At 25.5% G+C, this 20,549-nt stretch overlaps 1 protein-coding gene across 3 annotated transcripts in view; it reads right to left on the bottom strand.

Annotated features, from left to right (window-relative positions):
• Positions 1-20,549, bottom strand: part of LOC129960467 (inhibitory POU protein-like) — a 76,202-nt gene that overhangs the window by 38,500 nt on the left and 17,153 nt on the right. For 2 of the 3 annotated variants that reach the window (XM_056073923.1, XM_056073924.1), the window contains exon 2: positions 3,138-3,200. The exons of the other annotated variant lie outside the window; for it this stretch is intronic. In XM_056073923.1, coding sequence (XP_055929898.1) covers positions 3,138-3,200 — 63 coding nt within the window. The remainder of the gene's footprint in view (positions 1-3,137; positions 3,201-20,549) is intronic. 3 annotated transcript variants of the gene reach the window in all.

Raw genomic sequence — 20,549 nt, 5'->3', positions numbered from 1 at the left:
AATAATAAAATGTAAAAATATAGATAATATTAGTTAAATTTGGAGTACGCAAAAACAGAATTGGGCATTTGACTAATTTTTCACTTCAATTTAATAGGAAGTTACGTGCTTGGTATCAAATATTATTATTAATAAGTTTTCAACATAGAAAGATTTCCTGATTATAGAGTTCGCAAAAGGAAATGTACATATATTTCTAATTCTGTTTATATTGTGAGGTTAGTACATAATAAAAATAAATAATCCAGAATTAAATATTGTTATTATTCCATTTCCAGCAAACGTAATAAAATCATTAAAACACTTTCAACAAAAAAAAGATAAAAAAGATTAGATTAAAAATCCAATTTAAAAATTAGAGACATTTTACCAATAAATTTAGTTTTTGCTGAAAAATAATTTTGATAAATAATAAAATAATAAGAATAAAATAATTTTGGATAGCCCTAGATTACATATCTTATAATTTCTGTCGTCACACTAGTGCTATAAGAGATTTATTTTGACAGATCTGATCAGTAATAAGTTACTTTCGAGATTGCATTATTTAAATTCCAGATCCATGAAAAAAACATTTACTCAATTTACAGCCATTTCACTGTGTTTATTAAAATCGGTTGCACATTCTTTTTATTATATTTAATAATGCATGAAAATATAAATGGATATCCCAGAATTCAAGAAATCTTTTGACTATCCTTATGATTTTTAAAATGCTGCTCATTTTAAAGACAATGCTGCATCACGTTGTTAAGATTTAATATAAAATGGCCTAGAGCGTCATGCGAAACAACGATAGCAGCTTTAATTCCCCTTTGTTTATTTACTTTTGCCTTATTGATTACAATTTAACTTCCTCGCATGCTACTCATCTCAGAAATTTTGTTACTTTATTTAAAAGTAATTGGTCATAACATTTTAAAACCTCTCGTCAGACGCGATGGATATGTAGCCATAACGGCACATATATAATTCATGGATGAAAAGAGATCGAATTGGAATCGTTAGCATGTTTATTGATGAGCATTTCAGCTCGAAATTCTCCAGCATAGGATTAATTGGTTAGGGTCAAATTTATGTAAGGGAAATATTTCAGTTTCAAAGTTCAATGTTCTATGTTTCGTATAGAAACTGCAAAGTTTTCTATACTATTTAGAATGTTTTATGCTGATTTATAAGCATTGTTTTAAATTGATTGATAGATATATAATAGCTTTTACAAAATAATTATTATTGCTTTATGGTAACATGCAAACAAAAAAATTTGAAATTTGATGTTTAAAAAATTCCTTTTCTTTTAAACATCAGGTTTTTGCAGACTTACTGAGGTAAATCTTGGTTCCATGGTTTCTATATATTTTTATCTTTTAATAAAAATTATTTTTGCAATGAAAGCGAAGTTAAAATATTAAAAGGAATGTATTTGAAATTAATCCTTTAAAATCGATTTGAAAAGTCTGTTTTGTTCTTAATGCACGATATTTTCATTTAGAACTTCTACAAGTTAATTTCTTTTCGAAAAGCGCTGACGTTAGTTCTGTTATTTTCAAAATGAAAAAAAAAAATTAAATTTTGTGAATCTTATATATTTTATCGAGTAAAATATAGTATTTCGTTATAAAAGGGCCTCAATTAAATGGCTGAATATAAGCATCTATGATTATTTTGTATACATTTTCTCATAGCTAAGAATAAGTCCATTTTTATTTGCAATTATATTAATTTGGTTAGAAGAAAAAGTTTATACTTGTAATGTAGGAAAACAGGACCATTCTGATATAAAACGCTTTTTAAAAATATTTTTCGAGTGCAAAATAAAGGCAATAAATAAATATATAAAAAAATTCATTATTAATTTCATATTTTTCTTTATTTATTATGTGCTAAATAAATCCTTTTTGACAAATATAACTCCTTGTTGATAAAGTGAGCAAATAAAAATCCCTATATAAATGAGCATAAGCAAGCTTTAAAATACAAATATTAATTACTTAAAAATTTTGATGGTAAAGAAAATTTCCCGAAAGATTGATTTTATTGGCTGGAGCATATTTGTACGAATTGAAATCTATCGTAAACAGAAATTAAAAGAATTAAATGCTTAAATTATTTAATTCAAAATTACTTAAAGTGCTTTTTATAAAAGCTTTGAATTATTTCATATTTTAGCTTAAGTCAATTCAATAATAACAGAAAATAAATATAAATACACAATAAAATTTCATTGTACAACTCAATGGACAGTTTTAATTTTACGGTGTAAATTTTTTTATAATCTTTTATAATATGTCAAGTAAAATACCTTGTTGTTATTATTTGAGTATTCATTTAAAACTGTGAATTCAAGAAAAATTTCGATACCATTCTATTAGAGCGTCCCAGACGAAAACCTACTATATATTAATAGCAACATTCAAAAATCAAATTCTTTCAAATTCTTCATTGAAATTACAAAATAAATAACAACATTTAGGCTTGGCGATAATAAAGAACCCACTAACAGAAGAACCTATTTTCTAAACCTATTCTATAATAGTTGCATAACATTATTAAAACTGCTCAATTTAGCTATAAACTAAACCTTTTAATTACTTCAGTCATGTATTTTAAATTTATTTGTGTTACAAAATATAACATTTACTTTTGACATGTTTGGATACTGACTGAAGTATCGAGGATCGAATAAAGAATGCGAACTCTATAATAAATTTGTATACAGAATGTATTAACATATTTAGAAAATTGAAATGCAAAGTATATATTCACTTTTCGCATGAATATTGCGAACTTCAAAATATTTGCAGAATTCACCATTAATCGATTCATTTCAGTGGTATAAATTATTTTATCGTAGAAAACATTTTGAAAATTCACTTGACTTACAAAATTAACAAACCAACAGTTTTATGCATAAACAATTAAAATAAGATATGGGCATATTTTCCGAAAAAGAGGACGATATATTCTAGTAAATTATTGCATTAAAGAAGTTAACATTCACTTAAGAAATTTCAATCAATAATTCAAAATACAATAGAAATAGATTCATACACTAAATCCAATACTTAAAAAAAGTTCACTATTAGAAAGCATTGTTATATCCTTTATGTTAAATGATAATGTAAATTTTTCCTTACACATTCAAAACGAGTTCCACTACTGAACCTGGTATGGTCATATAATTCTTCTACGTGTAATTTCTGAAAAGAAGCTGAAATTAATACACACCAGGCAAAATTTTGAAAACAACATTAAATGTAATTCTACTATAAATAAAAACGTATTTAGATTTTAAATTATATAAATATCATCAAAGCTTAACTATATGTGCATGTAAAAGTTTAAGCAAACAGAAACATTAATCAAAAATCTCTCCGTATTCAAATTATATAAATATTAAATTGAAATTAATTTTTCCTAAGAAGGGTAAATTGATGTACTTGAAGAAATTTCTTCAGAAATAAGTATTAACCGTCATTAATCAACAGAATACAACAAATATTGCGTCTTTTTTTAAAATAAATTAATCACATTTTGTTACATATTCAAAAGAATGAAATTTTTTAGCTTAATAATAAATGCTTCCATTTTATTTCCAATTGTAATGAAATCTCATTATTTGCTCTCATATAACCTAAATTCGTATAATGAGACGGAAAAATAGTGATTAGTACTCATAAAATATTTTCTTGCTTTTGTTAGTATTCAATGCTTGCATGTTCGAATGCCGTATTTACCAGCAGTTTAGAAACATGTTTGAACTAGCCTAAATTCATCAAATAATGCAAGTCCCACATGGCGCCATTTCCTATTAAACGAAGTGTATTTTCCGTGCTGTGTGAGAGTTCATTGCACTATAGTATATCAGGAAAGGTTATTAATATTTTAATTATCTGAAAATGACTATACATTTATATTTTTACGTCATATTTTTCATCCTCATCTTTAAAGCTATATACGTAGTAAAGTGTTACTTATGTTATTTATATGCATTTATATCTCTGCAAGTTAGTTAGTTATTATTACGCATCTTATATCTCTGCAAGTAAGTAAATTATTATTACGCATCTTATATCTCTGCAAGTTAGCAATTATTACGCATCTTATATCTTGGCAAGTTAGTAAGTTATTATTACGCATCTTATATCTCTGCAAGTTAGTTAGTTATTATTACGCATCTTATATCTCTGCAAGTTAGTTAGTTATTATTACGCTTCTTATATCTCTACAAATTAGTTAGTTATTATTACGCTTCTTATATCTCTACAAATTAGTTAGTTATTATTACTCATCTTATATATCTGCAAGTTAAGTGAAAGCTCAAATTTCCAATACCACAAAACAATTATATTATTTTTATTAGTACAAGAAAGTATTTTTCGAAATTCAACAAATTTAAATTAATTAATAATGATTTTATCTCTCAAGTGGATAAAATTTCTGTATAACGGCTAATGACTTTTAAACATGGGAACTCTTTTAAGTTAGAAAAATAAAAAGTTAAATTTTCATGAACTTGTACACTTTTAATATAAATTAATTATAAATAATATTAGATTTTCAGTTATATCCCGTAGTTAGTGCGAAGGTAAAGGATGTAATATACAACGGTAATGATGTTCAGCTGTTTTGATTGCTATTTGTAAAGATAGAATATGTTGTCAAACTTAATTTACTGTATATGTTAGGATTAATTATTAAATGACAGCTATTTTGCATAACGTTTTTAAAAAATCTTATTGCAGAAATATCATTGTCGGAATCTGAATAAAAATTATAAGCCAGAATAGCTTATAAATTCAGTTTTTTTTAAGGTTGTTCTAGTGATTTCAAATTTAGATGCTTTCTTTTACAGATTCCATCAATATTTTGTTCTTCGAATTATGAATAGAGTGAAATAGTGAATTATTGGGCAAAATGAAATACAGTAAAGTAATATATGCAGTATGCAGACTTATTATCTTTTTATTATGTGTGAGTATTTATATCTGCCTGGGAGCCTTTAAAACAATTGTTCATTTTTTTCATCACAACTTAATTATTATATTTAAATATTCATATTTATTATAAATAATTTAATACTTTTGCGTTAATAGAAAAAATATATAACAAATAATTTATTTAAAAAAACATTATTATGATAAAATCACTCCGAATGAAATACATTTAAATGGAATAAAAGAGTTTTTTTATATTTATTTCTTTATTTAAAAAAAATAAGAAACTTTAAAGAAACATTTGGAAATAAATTGAATAAAAATATCGGATAATTCAATGTTTCGTATCCACGATTTTCTTTGTAAAATTGTTTTATTTTAGGATGACTGCAACAAATTCATTTCTAGATCCAACGGCACCATGGCATTTCTAACCAAGGTACAGTTATTATCTGAATGATATATACTTGCTACAAATTTTGAGAAACAATTTAGAAGAACACAGGTATTTTTATGTAAAAATTGTCATGCTTACAAGCGAAATAATCTGACAGGCAAAAAGGAGAAATTCTTTTTTGTTAAATTTGTGCAGCGGATGATAGAACAGTGTGACACTTACAAGATGTCGAGCTCAGAGAAATCAATACATCTGATTGACAATCTAGACTAGGCTTATCATTGTCTGATAAATTCCCTTGGATTTCGTTTACACGCGAATTTTCCCCTTCAATCAACTGCTCAGAAAAATCGATAAAGTAAACTTGAATGAAAAGAGTTTACTGGAAGTAACCTCTCGAAACTATTGTTTTCATCTTCAAATGCTTTGACTTTAGAATTAGAAGAAAGTAAAAACATGCATTGTTGGTTAAATTCAATATGACAACTACAACTAGCTATCGGTGTTGCATTTTAAAATATCGAATTTAAATTGTTGTGCTTCAAATTTTTCAACAAAGACTACAAAAGCTTTGAGTCATAATTACAGTGTTTACTTTTTAATTCTCAAAGCAATAATTTTGCAATTTAGATAGATAAAATTTGGATATTCAATTTTGTTTGGGTTTTAAAAAACTTAAGAAATAAAAGCATTTGGAAATTTTCTCGTCACCAGATTAAAAGCTTTCAAATTAATTATCAGAAAAGGCGACTTGCTTTTACTTAATTTCGTGGAAATTATTAGTTGCCTTTATTTTTTTCGAATCTCTATTCGAAATATCTCAATATGATAATATTTTATGCTCAAAATGTCTTTCTTTATATCATTTTTAAGAATTTTAACTTCATTATGGCAAAGTTAACGTGCTTGCGTTTGTACAAAAATTGCATTTAATAATGTCGAAACGCGTGTATGCATGAAGGCAATAAATTAAAGAATTAGCAAATCGTACTTTAAAGTATTTTGAAAGATATATTAAAATTAAAAAGAAAAGTCGATAGGAAATAATTGGTATGAATGAAAAGCATTAATATTTTGAATCTTAAAATAATGCAAAATTACCTTTTTTCTTTGCTATTTGCTATCATATACTCGGAAGGTTAATGAAAGTTACACCCCCCCCCATTTTAATCAATTTTTAAAACTTTACTAAAATTTTGAAAATTATTTCTGATAGAGCACCTGTTACTGAAGAAGTAGTTTTGTGTCAGATCTGCTTCTTTACTTTCAACCGTCTGCTCTGTGGAACATTTTAAACAATTTTTTCATGATGCATGTCGCAAGATCCATAAAGAAATTTGCAGATAGGTCCAACGTGTAAGCATTATCGTGGTAAAAAAATACTTGACTATTTTATTTGTTGACTAGTTGCAAATGTGAAGAGTACTTTACTTCAAAATTTCGTAAAAAATCAATTTATTCATATCAAAGGATATATTTCTTCAAGCACAATATTTATTTTTCAGAGAAAAAGCCAAAATACATATAAAATTAACCAAAATATCTGACATATTTGACATGGTTAAATTTTTTATTTTGTGTCAAGATTTTTACTTTCTTATGTAATTTTATTTAAGTTTGTAATACATATTTTATTTAGCACTCTCTAGAAAACTTTATAAGTTTCTTCGTCAAATTTATTGAGATATAAGACGATAAAGGATACCTGAAGTAAACCTGATTTTTCTTTGACTACGTGAATCAACAAATTGCTTTGAAAGAAGTCAAATAATCCTTAATCATATAAAAAGCATTTATTTCCGTAAGAATTATAATAAACATAACAGTGATAGGCAATAGTGAAAAGGGGGTTCGGAATTTTCTGTTTGCAACAAAATCAGGAGAAATAGACAAACTTTTATGTTTATATACGGAAAAAGAAAAGCTGAACGTTTATTTAAGGGAATATGTAAAAAGCATTTCACGGTATAAATGTTGAACATTACCAGAAAAATATCATTCTCCGAAACCTCGATTTTATATTATTCACTACTTTTTTTAACAGTTATTAAATATTTGATTCGAATTATTCTTTTGAAACAGAGAAATAAAAAAAATTATTATTTAATCTTTAGACTTTTTTTACATCATTTATTTTACCCATAATATTATACATCATAATTTATTAACCAAATATTTAGCTTACTAATCAAAAAACTTAAACATATTTTATCGATTTATTTGATGAACTGTAAGCGTTGTAATTTCTGTAATTACAGAATGAACTGTAATTTCGTCAATGGAATAATCAAATTTTTATTGAATCAAAATTTTAGAAAAGTACATAATAGAACTTGCAAAATTTCTTTAAAATTTGCATCAAAAACTGCATTTTAGAATCGCTCATTGCTCTTTATTGTAAGAGACAATAATGTTTTAGAAACCTGAAATTATGAATGTGAGTGGTAAGTGAATATTATGTAATCATATATTCGCGTGAAATTGCTGCAATCATTTTAATTTTCTTACACGTATTTAGTTTCGCGAAATATATTAAAGTAATTGAATATTCCAAATTTATTTATCCGAAAATCTTTTAAAGTTATCTTAAAGTTCAAATAATTCATTTTAAAAATAATCTGAAGGATTTATTTAAAATATAGAATGCTGATATATGCTAAATCAATGACATCACATTTGCACAGACAAACAGCAGCGAAGAGTAATTTAATGATATTAAAATAGAGATGACATCATCAAATTCTATATTAAGTAATAAAACTTGCATCTCATAATTTCATATATTATATTAGGACTGCTAAATGCATTAAAAATAATTTTTATGAAACATCTATTTGTCAAAAATAGCAATATGAAATTACTAAAAACAGAGTGAGTCTTGGTTTACTACCTTAAAATAAATACATATGTAATTAAAACTTTAGCCTTATTGAAGAAAATGCATCTAATTTTTATGGTGATCAGAATTTTGTGAAAAAAAATGTGAACCCAGCCCATATTACAGGCTTATGAATTCAGAACTTGCTAATAATAACTCATGATCAGTAATTTTATTACAAAATTTAAAAATCAATAACTATTATTATGAATTTTATGATAAATATATTTATATTTATTTATTTAGAATATATAGAAAGATATGTTGATTTATTTCAATTCGAATCTTCTATATTTAATTTCCTTTTCAATCTTCTATTCTATGCAATATATTATTTCATTTCGAATCTTCTATTCTATGAAATATTCTAAAGGATTCATATATCAAAGATATTTCAAAAATTTTATCGAAATTATAATTTATCGTTAAAAGGTTGTAAATTATAAATAGCCCCCTTCAGCCTGAAATAAATTTAAATTTTATTTGCTTTTGAAATAATTCCTAGGAATTAAGATTTTCGTAATATTTCCAATTTCTAGGAAACTATTCACAAAAAATTCATCATAATGAATCAACGAATTTGTCTTAAAATGTTTATAATGAATTAATAAATTTGTATAGTAAATCTGTTTATATGAAATTTTTCGTAAGCTTTTAAAAAATGGTTTTAAAGGTGTTTCTGAACACATTGAAAGAACTTCTCATACGTTTCAAAACTGCCTTTAAACTCTTTAAATTAGAACTAACCGTTGATATTTAGAATAAATTATTACTTGAATGCGCTAAATAATAGTTTATATATTTTCACTAAATTCTCTAAGTTTTGACTTTCGTAACAAAACAAAATCAGAAAATACAAGGTAAATAAAATAATTATTAAAATTTCAAAATAATCTTATATTTTTGAGACAGCCAATATATGAAATATAACTTAGCATTATGAATCATAGTGTGATATGAATAAAAGCGCCATAAACTGTCCACTCTTTCAAATGGTCTTCTGAAATATATTGCCTTTCATGTTGACAAAATTCCAATGCTTAGAAATCATATCTATGACAAAAGTTGGTCGTAAGCATGTTATTGGCCTACGCGTACCATTCTGTCTCTGAGCTGGGATTTGCGCTGAATAATCTCTTCTCCCAAAGCGAATCTAGATTCCCAAGGAATGACAAAAGTATATTTTCGAATCTTCGTCCCAAAGCGAACAGTGTATGATTTACGAATACTGACCAACATCTATTTTATTTTATGCTTAACATTGTGCATTTGGAACCCAACGCATATTGAAATGGAAAGACAGTAAATCTCGAAATATGCGGAATAAGTCTATGTGTTTCGCATAACATCGGATAAAATTGTACCTTCCTAAGTCCCATAGTGAGGATAGGTGATGTTTCAAAATATTTGAATACAAAAATATATTTGAAAGGAAAGCATCAAAAGTAAAGATAAGGAGATATTTATATAGGAGCATTTCTCAAAATATGCAATGGATATCCGTTAACATAGATGCGATGCCCGTCATGGCAACAAAGCTTTTCCTTTCAGTTTTTCATCTTATAATCATAAGATGAATATTTGTTGGATATTTACTTATTACCAGCCCTTTTTAAATGATTCTTATCAAATTAGTAATTTAGCAAGAATAAATCCTGTCATAATATTTTAAGTTACTTCGAAGAAATTCATGGCATGTTCACCTTTATGCGCTTAAAACTTTATTACGTTTTTTTTTTTTTTTTTTGAAGCAAATTGACGTTAATTCGTAAAAAAAAAATGGTACGAATTTTATAAAGGAGAAAAAGGGAAAAGATCATTTTATTTGCTGACATTTTAATAGAACTGATATTTATTACTTTTTTCCAAATTGCCCTATAGTGCTGCTTCGTTGTAAAAAATACAAAAGAATGAGAACTTTCAGGGAAGCCAAATTTTCTATCATTTGGAAAATATACTTTCTTCAAACACAAAAAGTATTCAACCTATTCAAAGTCTGATTGCTTTGCACTTTGAATTTGTTCTAGGATAAAATTTCAAATATTACATTTTACCAATCATTTAGGCTTAATTTATTCGAATATTTGTTTGTTATTGTACTAATGTTATGCGCTAACAAATTACGAATGCTAATTATAACAGTATTTGTATTTGATTATTATTAATAGAAATTATTTTTATTGCTTGAAAGTTAAATGAAATATACATTTCAGAGCTTTTACTTGTGTTATGGTGGGAGGGAAAAATATTTTATTCATCCATTATTCTCAAGTTAATATATATTCAAAGCTTGTTACTGAAGTTTTTATATGGCCAAACTAAACATTCAGATTGTTTTAAAACTAGAATTTAATGTTAAACCAGGCAATTACAAATTCAGATAAAGAGTGGAAATCAGGAATTTTTATTTTGATGCGAAAAATGTAAGTTACTGGCTACTTTACTCAAAAATATTTTTAGTTTGAAACTTTAAAAAAATATACCTCTCTCTGTAAAAGATTAAAATGATGCAATCGTTTGATTTAAAAGCTATTTTTGCGTAACAAATTCTGGTTTATTCAAAAGCTCTTAATTTCTTAATTCTAATTATTCATATTCTTCAGTGAAAATCGAAGTTAAGTTCATATTCAGTATTAAATAATGAACAAGACCCGGCATTTCTTTAATTATTGAATAGATAAGAATGGAAAAAAACACACAGTTAGCTGCACCTTACAAATGATAAAGCAGTATGCTACTGTCTACTCCGAAAATATTAAAATGCATACATATAATTACATTTTTCTACTTCTGGCGAAATTAAAATGTTGACATGACTTTATTTGATACAAGTATGTATGCTCATTTTATATATACGTGCAAACATGGTTTATAATTTTTATGCAAATTCCAGAACAAATTTATAGTAACTGATCTCACTTTAGAAAAGGTATATAAAAAAATTCCGAAGGTATTTATGTCCAACATATTTTCGTATGTAAATAAAATTCTAGAGCGCAATGAACATTTCAGAAAGACGAAATATTTCATTTTGTAGCGGGGAAAGTGTAAAAAATAAAAAGAGACTTTGTGAAAATCTTACCTCATTTCAATGAAAAAACCCATAAAATTATTGAAAACGCAGTAAGAAGTAAAATCGACAAAAGCAAATCAAATCTTTTGTGTGTTAAATGAGTCTAAGAGAATTGAGTTTACATGACATTTATCAAAATAAAACTTTTTCTTTCTCCAATAACGATCTTTTTGTCATAAAATATTTGCTGGAAAATATCCATAATAGGAAACCATGCATGCGAGAAATGATTACTTCTCAGTTCTACTTTTCAATTTAATGTTTATGTTTCAAATAATATTTTAAGATATTAATTTAAAGTCTGTTAAAATGTGAAATAAATAAAAAAATGAAAGAAAAAGATTTTACGAATAAAATGCTGCATTTCAGAAAAGAAATCTGATGTTTAAATTGCATAAATGTTGTATTTGTAATGCCTTGTAATATTCTAGTTTCTCAATTCATTCTCGAATTTGCATTGAAAATTTACGATACAATTATTACTTATAGTTTCAAAAAAAGTGGATTGGGAATACATATATATTGGTTGAAGAAATGTTACTTTTACCAACACCCAAATGTTATAATCGTATAGTCGAGAATAAGTCTGGACCATTTTAAATTCAGAAAATTCAAATTCAAGAATTTTTTTATTCATTAATTTATTGTAAAATTACCATTAGTTAAACAACAATGCAATAATTCAATACTTTCAGAAAGTACGTGACTTTTTAATTTCAGAAGACATTTGTGTAATTTGAATTCATTTTAATGTTAATCGTTTTATGAAAACTAAGTACATCCAATCTTGACCTTAACCAGGAAGTACCAGAAAAAATGAGATGATAAAATATCTTAGGCTTTGCATGAGAAAATGTAATGTCGAAATGTATGTCGAAATTCGTAAAGAATACGTGTTATTTAATAATGCAATAAATAATTTATTAATACAAAATAAATCATTTAAACCATAGAAGTATATTTTTCTACATACATATGCTACGAAAGAAAGAAATATAAATTTTCATTTACTGGCGTAGAATTTGGACATTATATGGATAGAAGACTAACTTAATTTCAGGATACTTCATGTATTCAATATTTTGATTTGCCTGTACTGATGGTTAATAAAATACCATGCTAAAAGATACTGAACAATAGGATTGATAATTCACAAATAAAAAATAATTTTAAACCTGTTACATCAAAATTCTTCTTATTTAGATGAAAGAAAAAAGATGAAGAAATTGTATTTTTTTCAATGTCTGATCTCACTAATCCAACTCCTAATCGGATTAAATCGGATTTAAAATATTACGACCAGGATTTAAAAAAAAAGAAAATTTTCATTTAGGGTCATGAAATAAGGGATTCATGAGAATAGAAACCTGGCTTTTTTATAGAAAGAAAGGAAAAGAAAATTCTTGGAAGCCATTTTATAAAAAATTGTCTCATATATATGCCACTAAAAAAGAGAATTAAATATGCTAAATATACCATTAACTGAGACCGTTTATTTTGCAGTAAAATATATGGATGCACATTCAAACTACCGTAATTTTGCATGATGCAAACTATAAATTCAATATGATAATGCTATTTTCATCCCATTCAACCGTTTAGTAACCACAATGGTTGCAGACAATAGAGTATGAGACTGTGTTTTTATGATGCAAAATAATTATTTATTGAATTCAAGGCTGAGATTGATTTCATTCAGTTCAGTACAAATGCTCATAAAACAATTGCATTTTATTTTGCTTTATTTAATAAAGAATATTAATATCCCTGAATATTAGAATTTTATCATTTACATGAACATTCATATTTCATTCATGTTTTTCTAGTTTGTTTAAATTGGCAAGCTATCACACTAATGATATTTTCAGTAGTGCACATTAAAATGTGCGATGTTGCATTTTACTTTTGTCCAGGTGATAACTTTTTACCTACTGGGATATCTCGGAACGTTTTTCAGCAATATTTCGAAATACACTTATGAAAATATATTGAAACAAAAAAACTCTGTCTCAAATTACGATATGTTTTGATATTTATAATTTACGAGTAGGATTAATCAATCAACAATTCAGGAGACGCTATTACTCAGACGCAGACAGCCAAGAGTGAATTACAAATCAGATCATTTTAATGAGTTTGAGCGGAAATTAAATACTATTTACTCACTTTGACTTATATCATTGATTATTTAACATTAAAGTTAATTAAACTGCATTTAATCGACAATTTTATTTTAAAACGAAAGCATCATTATATTCAAGTATAAATTCATTTCAACATTTAATTTTCTTTTGCACAGTTATCATTTTCGGGCTATTTAATTGCCGCTTCCCTATTCGGGGCATCTAAATCTCCCAGACAATTACATGAATACACATATCAATGTCTGAATCATCATTCAATGGAATAGTTGAATCAGACGGATTTGAAGGAATAATTGATAAATGTAAGCCACATAACCTCCACGCGAGTAGCTGGAAGTTAATCATAAATCTAATACACTTTGCATCATCGGCCGATTGAATCCTAAATATCATATCAAGATGCAACATAATGACTGCTTTATCTGAAATGAACATATCAATTGATATGTTCGTCTGTGACCGTAAATTTACTTTTTGCTCTCATTTGAATTATAGATTTTCTTTTTTTCTTTGTTTATTACTGAGTTTTAGATTTCTTGAATTGCCAAAGAAGTTAATAGTCGGCTATATTTTCTAGTTATATATTTGCGGGAAGTGTAGTTACTCACTTATTGTTCAGTTACAGTACAGGGTGTTCATTAATTATTGTCGGGGTTTCCGTACCTCATAACTTTCGAATAAAAAATATTACGCAAAAACCGATTGCGTATTCTTAAATTACAACTCAAAGAATTTTATTAATGATATTAAAGTGTAAAGCTTGCACAATTTGCACTTTGTAGGCATTCAGCTGAAGGCGATTATGTATTCGTAAATTATAACTCAAAGAATTTTACTTGGCAACAATGCGATCTTAGCGCATTTGCTTTACACTTTAATATCATTAATAAAATTCTTTGAGTTGTAATTTATGAATACATAATCGGTTTTTGATTAATATTTTTTATTCGAAAGTTATGAGGTACGGAAACCGCAACAATAAATTAATGAACATCCTGTTTTTAACGTAATTTAAAAGCTTTATACAATTATTAATAAAAGAATCGATTGTTGAATGGGTTATTGAAAAAAGATTCCTTGTGGCGGAAATAAATAAATCCCAAACATGATGAAACGTTCATTATTGCAGGAATCATAAAAATAATTTAAATATGGTGAAATAAACCGTCAATAAAGTATTTTCGCTCTGTTGTTAAGTATGAAATAAGACTATTGAATCCTTCAAGGAAAATGATATAACAATTATCATAAAATAAAAAAAAGTACTATTAAATATCAGAATTTCAGGTTTAAAATTATTTAAAACTTTGAAAATGAATGATTATTTCCGGAAACTGGTATTTCAGTTCCCTTTTCCTAATCTGAATATTAAATAAAATACAGATTTAATTAATTCTCTTCACGTTTCGTAATAGAGAAAGTCTTGAAATTAGCTCATTTAATGTTGCAATTTCTTAAAAATGGTTTGTACAAAATTTGTAGAGTAATTTTGCAACAATCTAACATTCAGAAATCCAAAATGAGGTAACCTGTCTTTTTTCCCTTATTATGCAAAACTAAGTGTAGTAACCTCTTAATGTATATTATTGAATTTCACAAATAATGTGTTCACTTGTTATCATTCTAAAAAAATAACGGGCTATCCTGCTTTTTATATAATAAGAAGCACATTCTAATATTTGAACAGAGATCGCATGTTCTAATAATTGCAATAAGATTGTACATAATAATTACAATTGTAACATTTCAATGCTTAATGTAAATGTCCTGTAAGTATATCGCAAAAATTTTCGAAAACTTCAAAAGCATGCTTGTCAACTCCATAAAATGAATAAATCGATTAAAATAATTTAAGAATTTTTGTGAATTTACTAATATTTGTTTCTCTAAATATTATTTAATCAAAATACAAAATTCTACGTCAAAAAATTTGAAAAGCTACTGATTTATGAAAATTTAGGTTACATCATAGTAAGTGACTTTATTTATGTAAATTTGCATTTCTTTATTCAACGAAAATAAAAAAAAAACAAGAATAGATTATAATTATGCATTTTATTACTACTTGTAAGAACATTTACTAAAGTAACATATATATATATATATATATATATATATATATATATATATATATATATATATATATATATATATATATATATATATATATATATATATATATATATATATATATATTGTCTAAATCTTTCAAGTATCAACTTTTTAAATGCAATCCGTAAGCATCAGCGTGCAACCATATTCCTTGCTTTACGTTACTCGATATTTTGAAATTGCGAAAAAATAGAAAGAAATAAATAAAAAAAATCTTAAATATTTAAAGATGTATTTTGAATATAATAATATAATAATGAATAATATGACTGAATTAATAAAATAATAGAATGCACACGAGAAAAAGAAATTTCCCTAGGAATCAACAAATAGTTAAATTATGGGAAAAGACTGATGTGATTGATGTGACTTGGAAATCCCCAAATTTTATTCAAGTAAATATAACATTGTATAAACTAATTTAAAAATAGAAGTAACAAGTAATCTTAATATAAATAAAAGTAAATGTGGCTATGCATGCATATATGTATTTGCCACATCTCCTAAATAAATGGACCGAATTGAACCAAATTTTGCACAGTTATCATATAATGCGTAAGAAAGTATACTGTTAGTTTTTCAAAGCACAATATTTAATTAAATATTCAGCTGATTGGAAATTAAGAATTTTTTTTAGCATTTTGAACTACCCTTTTGCTACTATTTTAAACTTCTCTTTTATTTTAATGCATCATTTCACAATGCTTTTATTGGACCTAAAGTATTGATTTAACCAGGCCTAAAACTAAGCTCAAGTCAAAAATTATAATCAACTGTCGGTGGCTTTTAAACTATCGGTAGATTCTAAACATTCTTTTAAAATTCTTAGAAAAGATTCTTAACATAATCTGCTTAACATTATTTTGTCATTTCTCATGAAATATAATTAAACACCGACTAAATTTTAATTAGAAATGCTTAGTTTGCTAAGTTAAGTATGAATATTATTGTAGGAAATCTTGTTAATAAATAGTTAATTAATACAGAATTGAAGCAAAGCATTACAATGACTCTGAATTCATAATAATTTTTTCTAGGCACTGCCTTTATGTGCTATTTTTTAATTGCATTTATAAGAAAGGACACAAGATAAATTTTAGCAAATTTTGTATACGTGCATTAACAATTACTAACCATTCTTTTTTGAAAATATGTAGCACTATATTCTTTACTTTTTTTACTTCTTTCTAGTTTTAGTTAATGCAAGTGCATATTAAATTCTGCTTTTATTTTAATCAAAATAAAACCTTTTCTTTAATAAAACGAAACATAACAATTTCTTTCTTTTTATATTCAATTCAATATAATCATATTCAATAATCACTGAATGGAAATGACAAAAGTAATATTTGGTTTTATTTTTTCACCCTTAATTGATTGCCTTGATCGATTTTATTAAATTTAAATCATAAAATAATAAAAAAAGAGTGATTTTATTTGCCTTTCCTCAAATTTATTAGTTAGGAAATCAATATGAAATTCAGAGTTGCTATTTTCTAGTTAATGTAAGTCATGATTCTTCGATGGCAGTACAAAAATAATCATTGAGTAGAAAAGACAAAAATAATATTTGGTTTAGATTTTCTGTCATTAATTGATTGCCTCAATCGAATCTACTTAATTCAAATCTTAAAGAAATTTGATTTGCAATTCAGAAAAATTCAATAGTTGTGAAATCAATCAATAGCTGGGGAATAAATCTGAAATTCACATACACTACTTCTTGTTAATGTGAATTTATCTTTTATCGGCCACATTGGCTTCAAAATCAAGTAGAGGGCTTGGGAATACATGTACTCCGCTCCTCCTCCAAATGATTTTTCGATTTCAGATCGGCGGAGAATTCTAGGAAAAAGTAAGGTCAATAAAAGTGTATTTTCCTAACTCTTCTTACCTAACATTTACTTTAAAAACACTGGAAAACCTTTTTTTTTGTTTCTTTACATATACTTATAAAAGGTGAAGGAAAATAAATTTTTTAAATCATCCTTATTCATGTCCCTTCTCACCTTGAAAGCAAAAATTTAATATAAAATACACGATTTTACTGAATTTATTCCAAAAAATAAGTTGGTTGCTTTTACAGACTGTGTCGAGTTTTACATAAAAACATCTACTCAATTTTATTAAGCTTAAAGATGGTTTAAATTCACTAATAGAACAGTATATGAAAATAGAGAATTTAGAAGTTGCATGCATAAAACTAAAAAATTTTTTCCAGTAAACCGAAAGAGTAGATCGCATTTCTAAATTATATTGTACAGAAACTATTGCATTCTAAAATCGTTGTGCTAAATTTTATATATATATATATATATATATATATATATATATATATATATATATATATATATATATATATATATATATATATATATATATATATATATATATATATATATATATATATATATATATATATATATATATTATCAATATATTGCCAGTATCTTTAAGCAAAACATTTTACCATCAAGGTCGAATGTGTAGCATTTCAAATCAACAACGATTTGGATTACATATAAATATCTGTTATTGAATTCAAACTGATTCTTTAAATTTAGGAATAGTGAAAAAATAATGATGTTTCCTGATGGTTGGATTGAATGGAATTGTTTGATATACGAACGTAACACTTTGGTGCACACTAAATTCTTATATATATATATATATATATATATATATATATATATATATATATATATATATATATATATATATATATATATATATATATATATATATATATATATATATATATATATATATATATATATATATATATATATATATATTTAATCCAACCATCAGGAAACATCATTATTTTTTCACTATTCGTAAATTTAAAAAATCAGTTTGAATTCAATAACAGATATTTATATGGAATCCAAATCGTTGTTGATTTGAAATGCTACACATTCGACCTTGATGGTAAAATGTTTTCCTTAAAGATACTGGTTATATATTGATAAGATATATATTTTCTTACATTAAAGTTGGTTGTTTTACTTCTTAGTCTACTGTATTTTGAATAACATAATATGGCGGCTTATATCGAAAAGAAGTTTTTAAATTTTGATAAACAGTGGATTTTATACTGTTGAATTAAATAATCAAACAATCAAAGATAATTAATCTAATATATCAAAACTGTTATCTTATCTGAATGATAAAGTCACTTAAATGCCTTTAGATCTTAATGTAGTTGATACTCTCGGCACTTACAGGTTTCTTAATTACGCTTTCTAGTTTAAATTTTAGTGTTTTTTTTTTTTTTTGCTTTGAATAAAAGATTTTAATGGATTAATGAATGTCTGGACTTTAATATTCTATAAACTGTTCTCTATTAATGAATTTATAGATTTGTCGCTATTCAGAATGCTACCTAATGATAATTTTTATTATCAACCTTCAAAATATCTGATGGATAATAGCTTGGAGGATAATGGTATTAATACTGCCTTTTGTAACAGAAAACAATTAGAACTTTTAACATGAATCAAATGAGAATAGATATTTTGCCGTTTTTATGCTAATAATGCTGAACATTGGCAATGATTACATGCTATGACAGTAATTCTTTATTACTAAATTCCGATTTAAAAGAATTGCGAACATTTTGATAAATGCAGTTTTTTGAAACTCATTCTTGAAGTTATTTGCAATGAGTGCTTTAAGTCAAACTTCTTCAATAAGAAAAAATGCATTGGAGCTTGAGTTATTGCTATAACTAATAACGGATTTATTGCTATGCTTGTTTAATTGCGGATACACTTTAAACGTTACTGATAACATTTTCTATAATATTTAATAGATTCAAATAAATATAAAATATGCAACAGTTACGAAGAAAACAATCAAATATGTTGATGCATTGAAAATAAAAGAAGAAAAATTGTTGTTACGAACGAAAATGTGTGGATTAAAAATGCTCTACATATTCCGTAGAATTAAAAACCTCAATTTTTTTAAATCATAAAAATCTAAAAATTTAAAAGTAGTCGTTTTGACCACAGTTCTTCTTGATACCATTTTTGTCTAATTTTTCTTCACATTTTTAAGCACTATTTTCTTCATATTTCCTAGTACCATTTTCTTTCATTTATTTCCAGTTAATATTTTTATTCATATTTCCAATTTCTATTTTCTTCACATTTCCAAAAACTATTTTTCTGCACATTTCCATAAACTAATTTCATCACGTTTCTAATTTCTATTTTCTTCACATTTCCAATTTCTATTTTCTTCACATTTCCGATTTCTATTTTTTTCACATTTCGAATTTCTATTTTCTGCACATTTCCAGTTTCTATTTTGCTTACGGAAATCTACACGAAAAAAGCAGTATTTAAAAATTAATTTAAAGTTTCTGTTAACCAATTTTCAACTGAATTTATAGAGTAAGAAGATTAGCAAACACACGTTGTTTTAAAGGGAATATAATTAAAATAAAAATTTAACTATAATGTAGAAGTGAAATGCGAATTAATTATGAAAATATAGCAAAATTCAAATGTGATGCAATTGAAATATAAGTAGAATGTATGAAAGTGGAAGAATAAAAAGTGAGGGAAATAAAAGGCATTTGAACTGAAAATAAGAAAAATATATCGTGTGTTGTTATAAAAAGATGCAAGAAACTTAAAATGGAAACAATAGAAAAAAAAAGTATTTTCCAGAGTGGTCACTTTTGATGCATGTATTTACTGGGGATTCATATCTTTTTACATCTTGCAAAGAAACTACTACATTCAAAAGAATACTGTCCATTTCAAAGTTATTTAAGTTTATTTCAATTCCCAGGTTATTCAAGTTATAAACTTTACATATTTAATAATTTCAAAGAAAAAGTTATGCAATTTGTCTTTTTTTGTATCCCAAAAAGCAATGAGTGAATAGAATATCTTCACATGAAAAAGCAAATTCTTGTTTGTGTCATATTCCGTCCTTTCTACAATGACCTCAGAGCAATTTTCTTCATTTTGTTTAGATATTCTATTCTATGTCG

This window comes from Argiope bruennichi, chromosome X2, assembly GCF_947563725.1.
Source record: "Argiope bruennichi chromosome X2, qqArgBrue1.1, whole genome shotgun sequence".
Taxonomy (NCBI): domain Eukaryota; kingdom Metazoa; phylum Arthropoda; class Arachnida; order Araneae; family Araneidae; genus Argiope; species Argiope bruennichi.
Note: the sequence above shows the minus strand (reverse complement) of the source record. Positions and strands in the feature narration are given on the sequence as shown.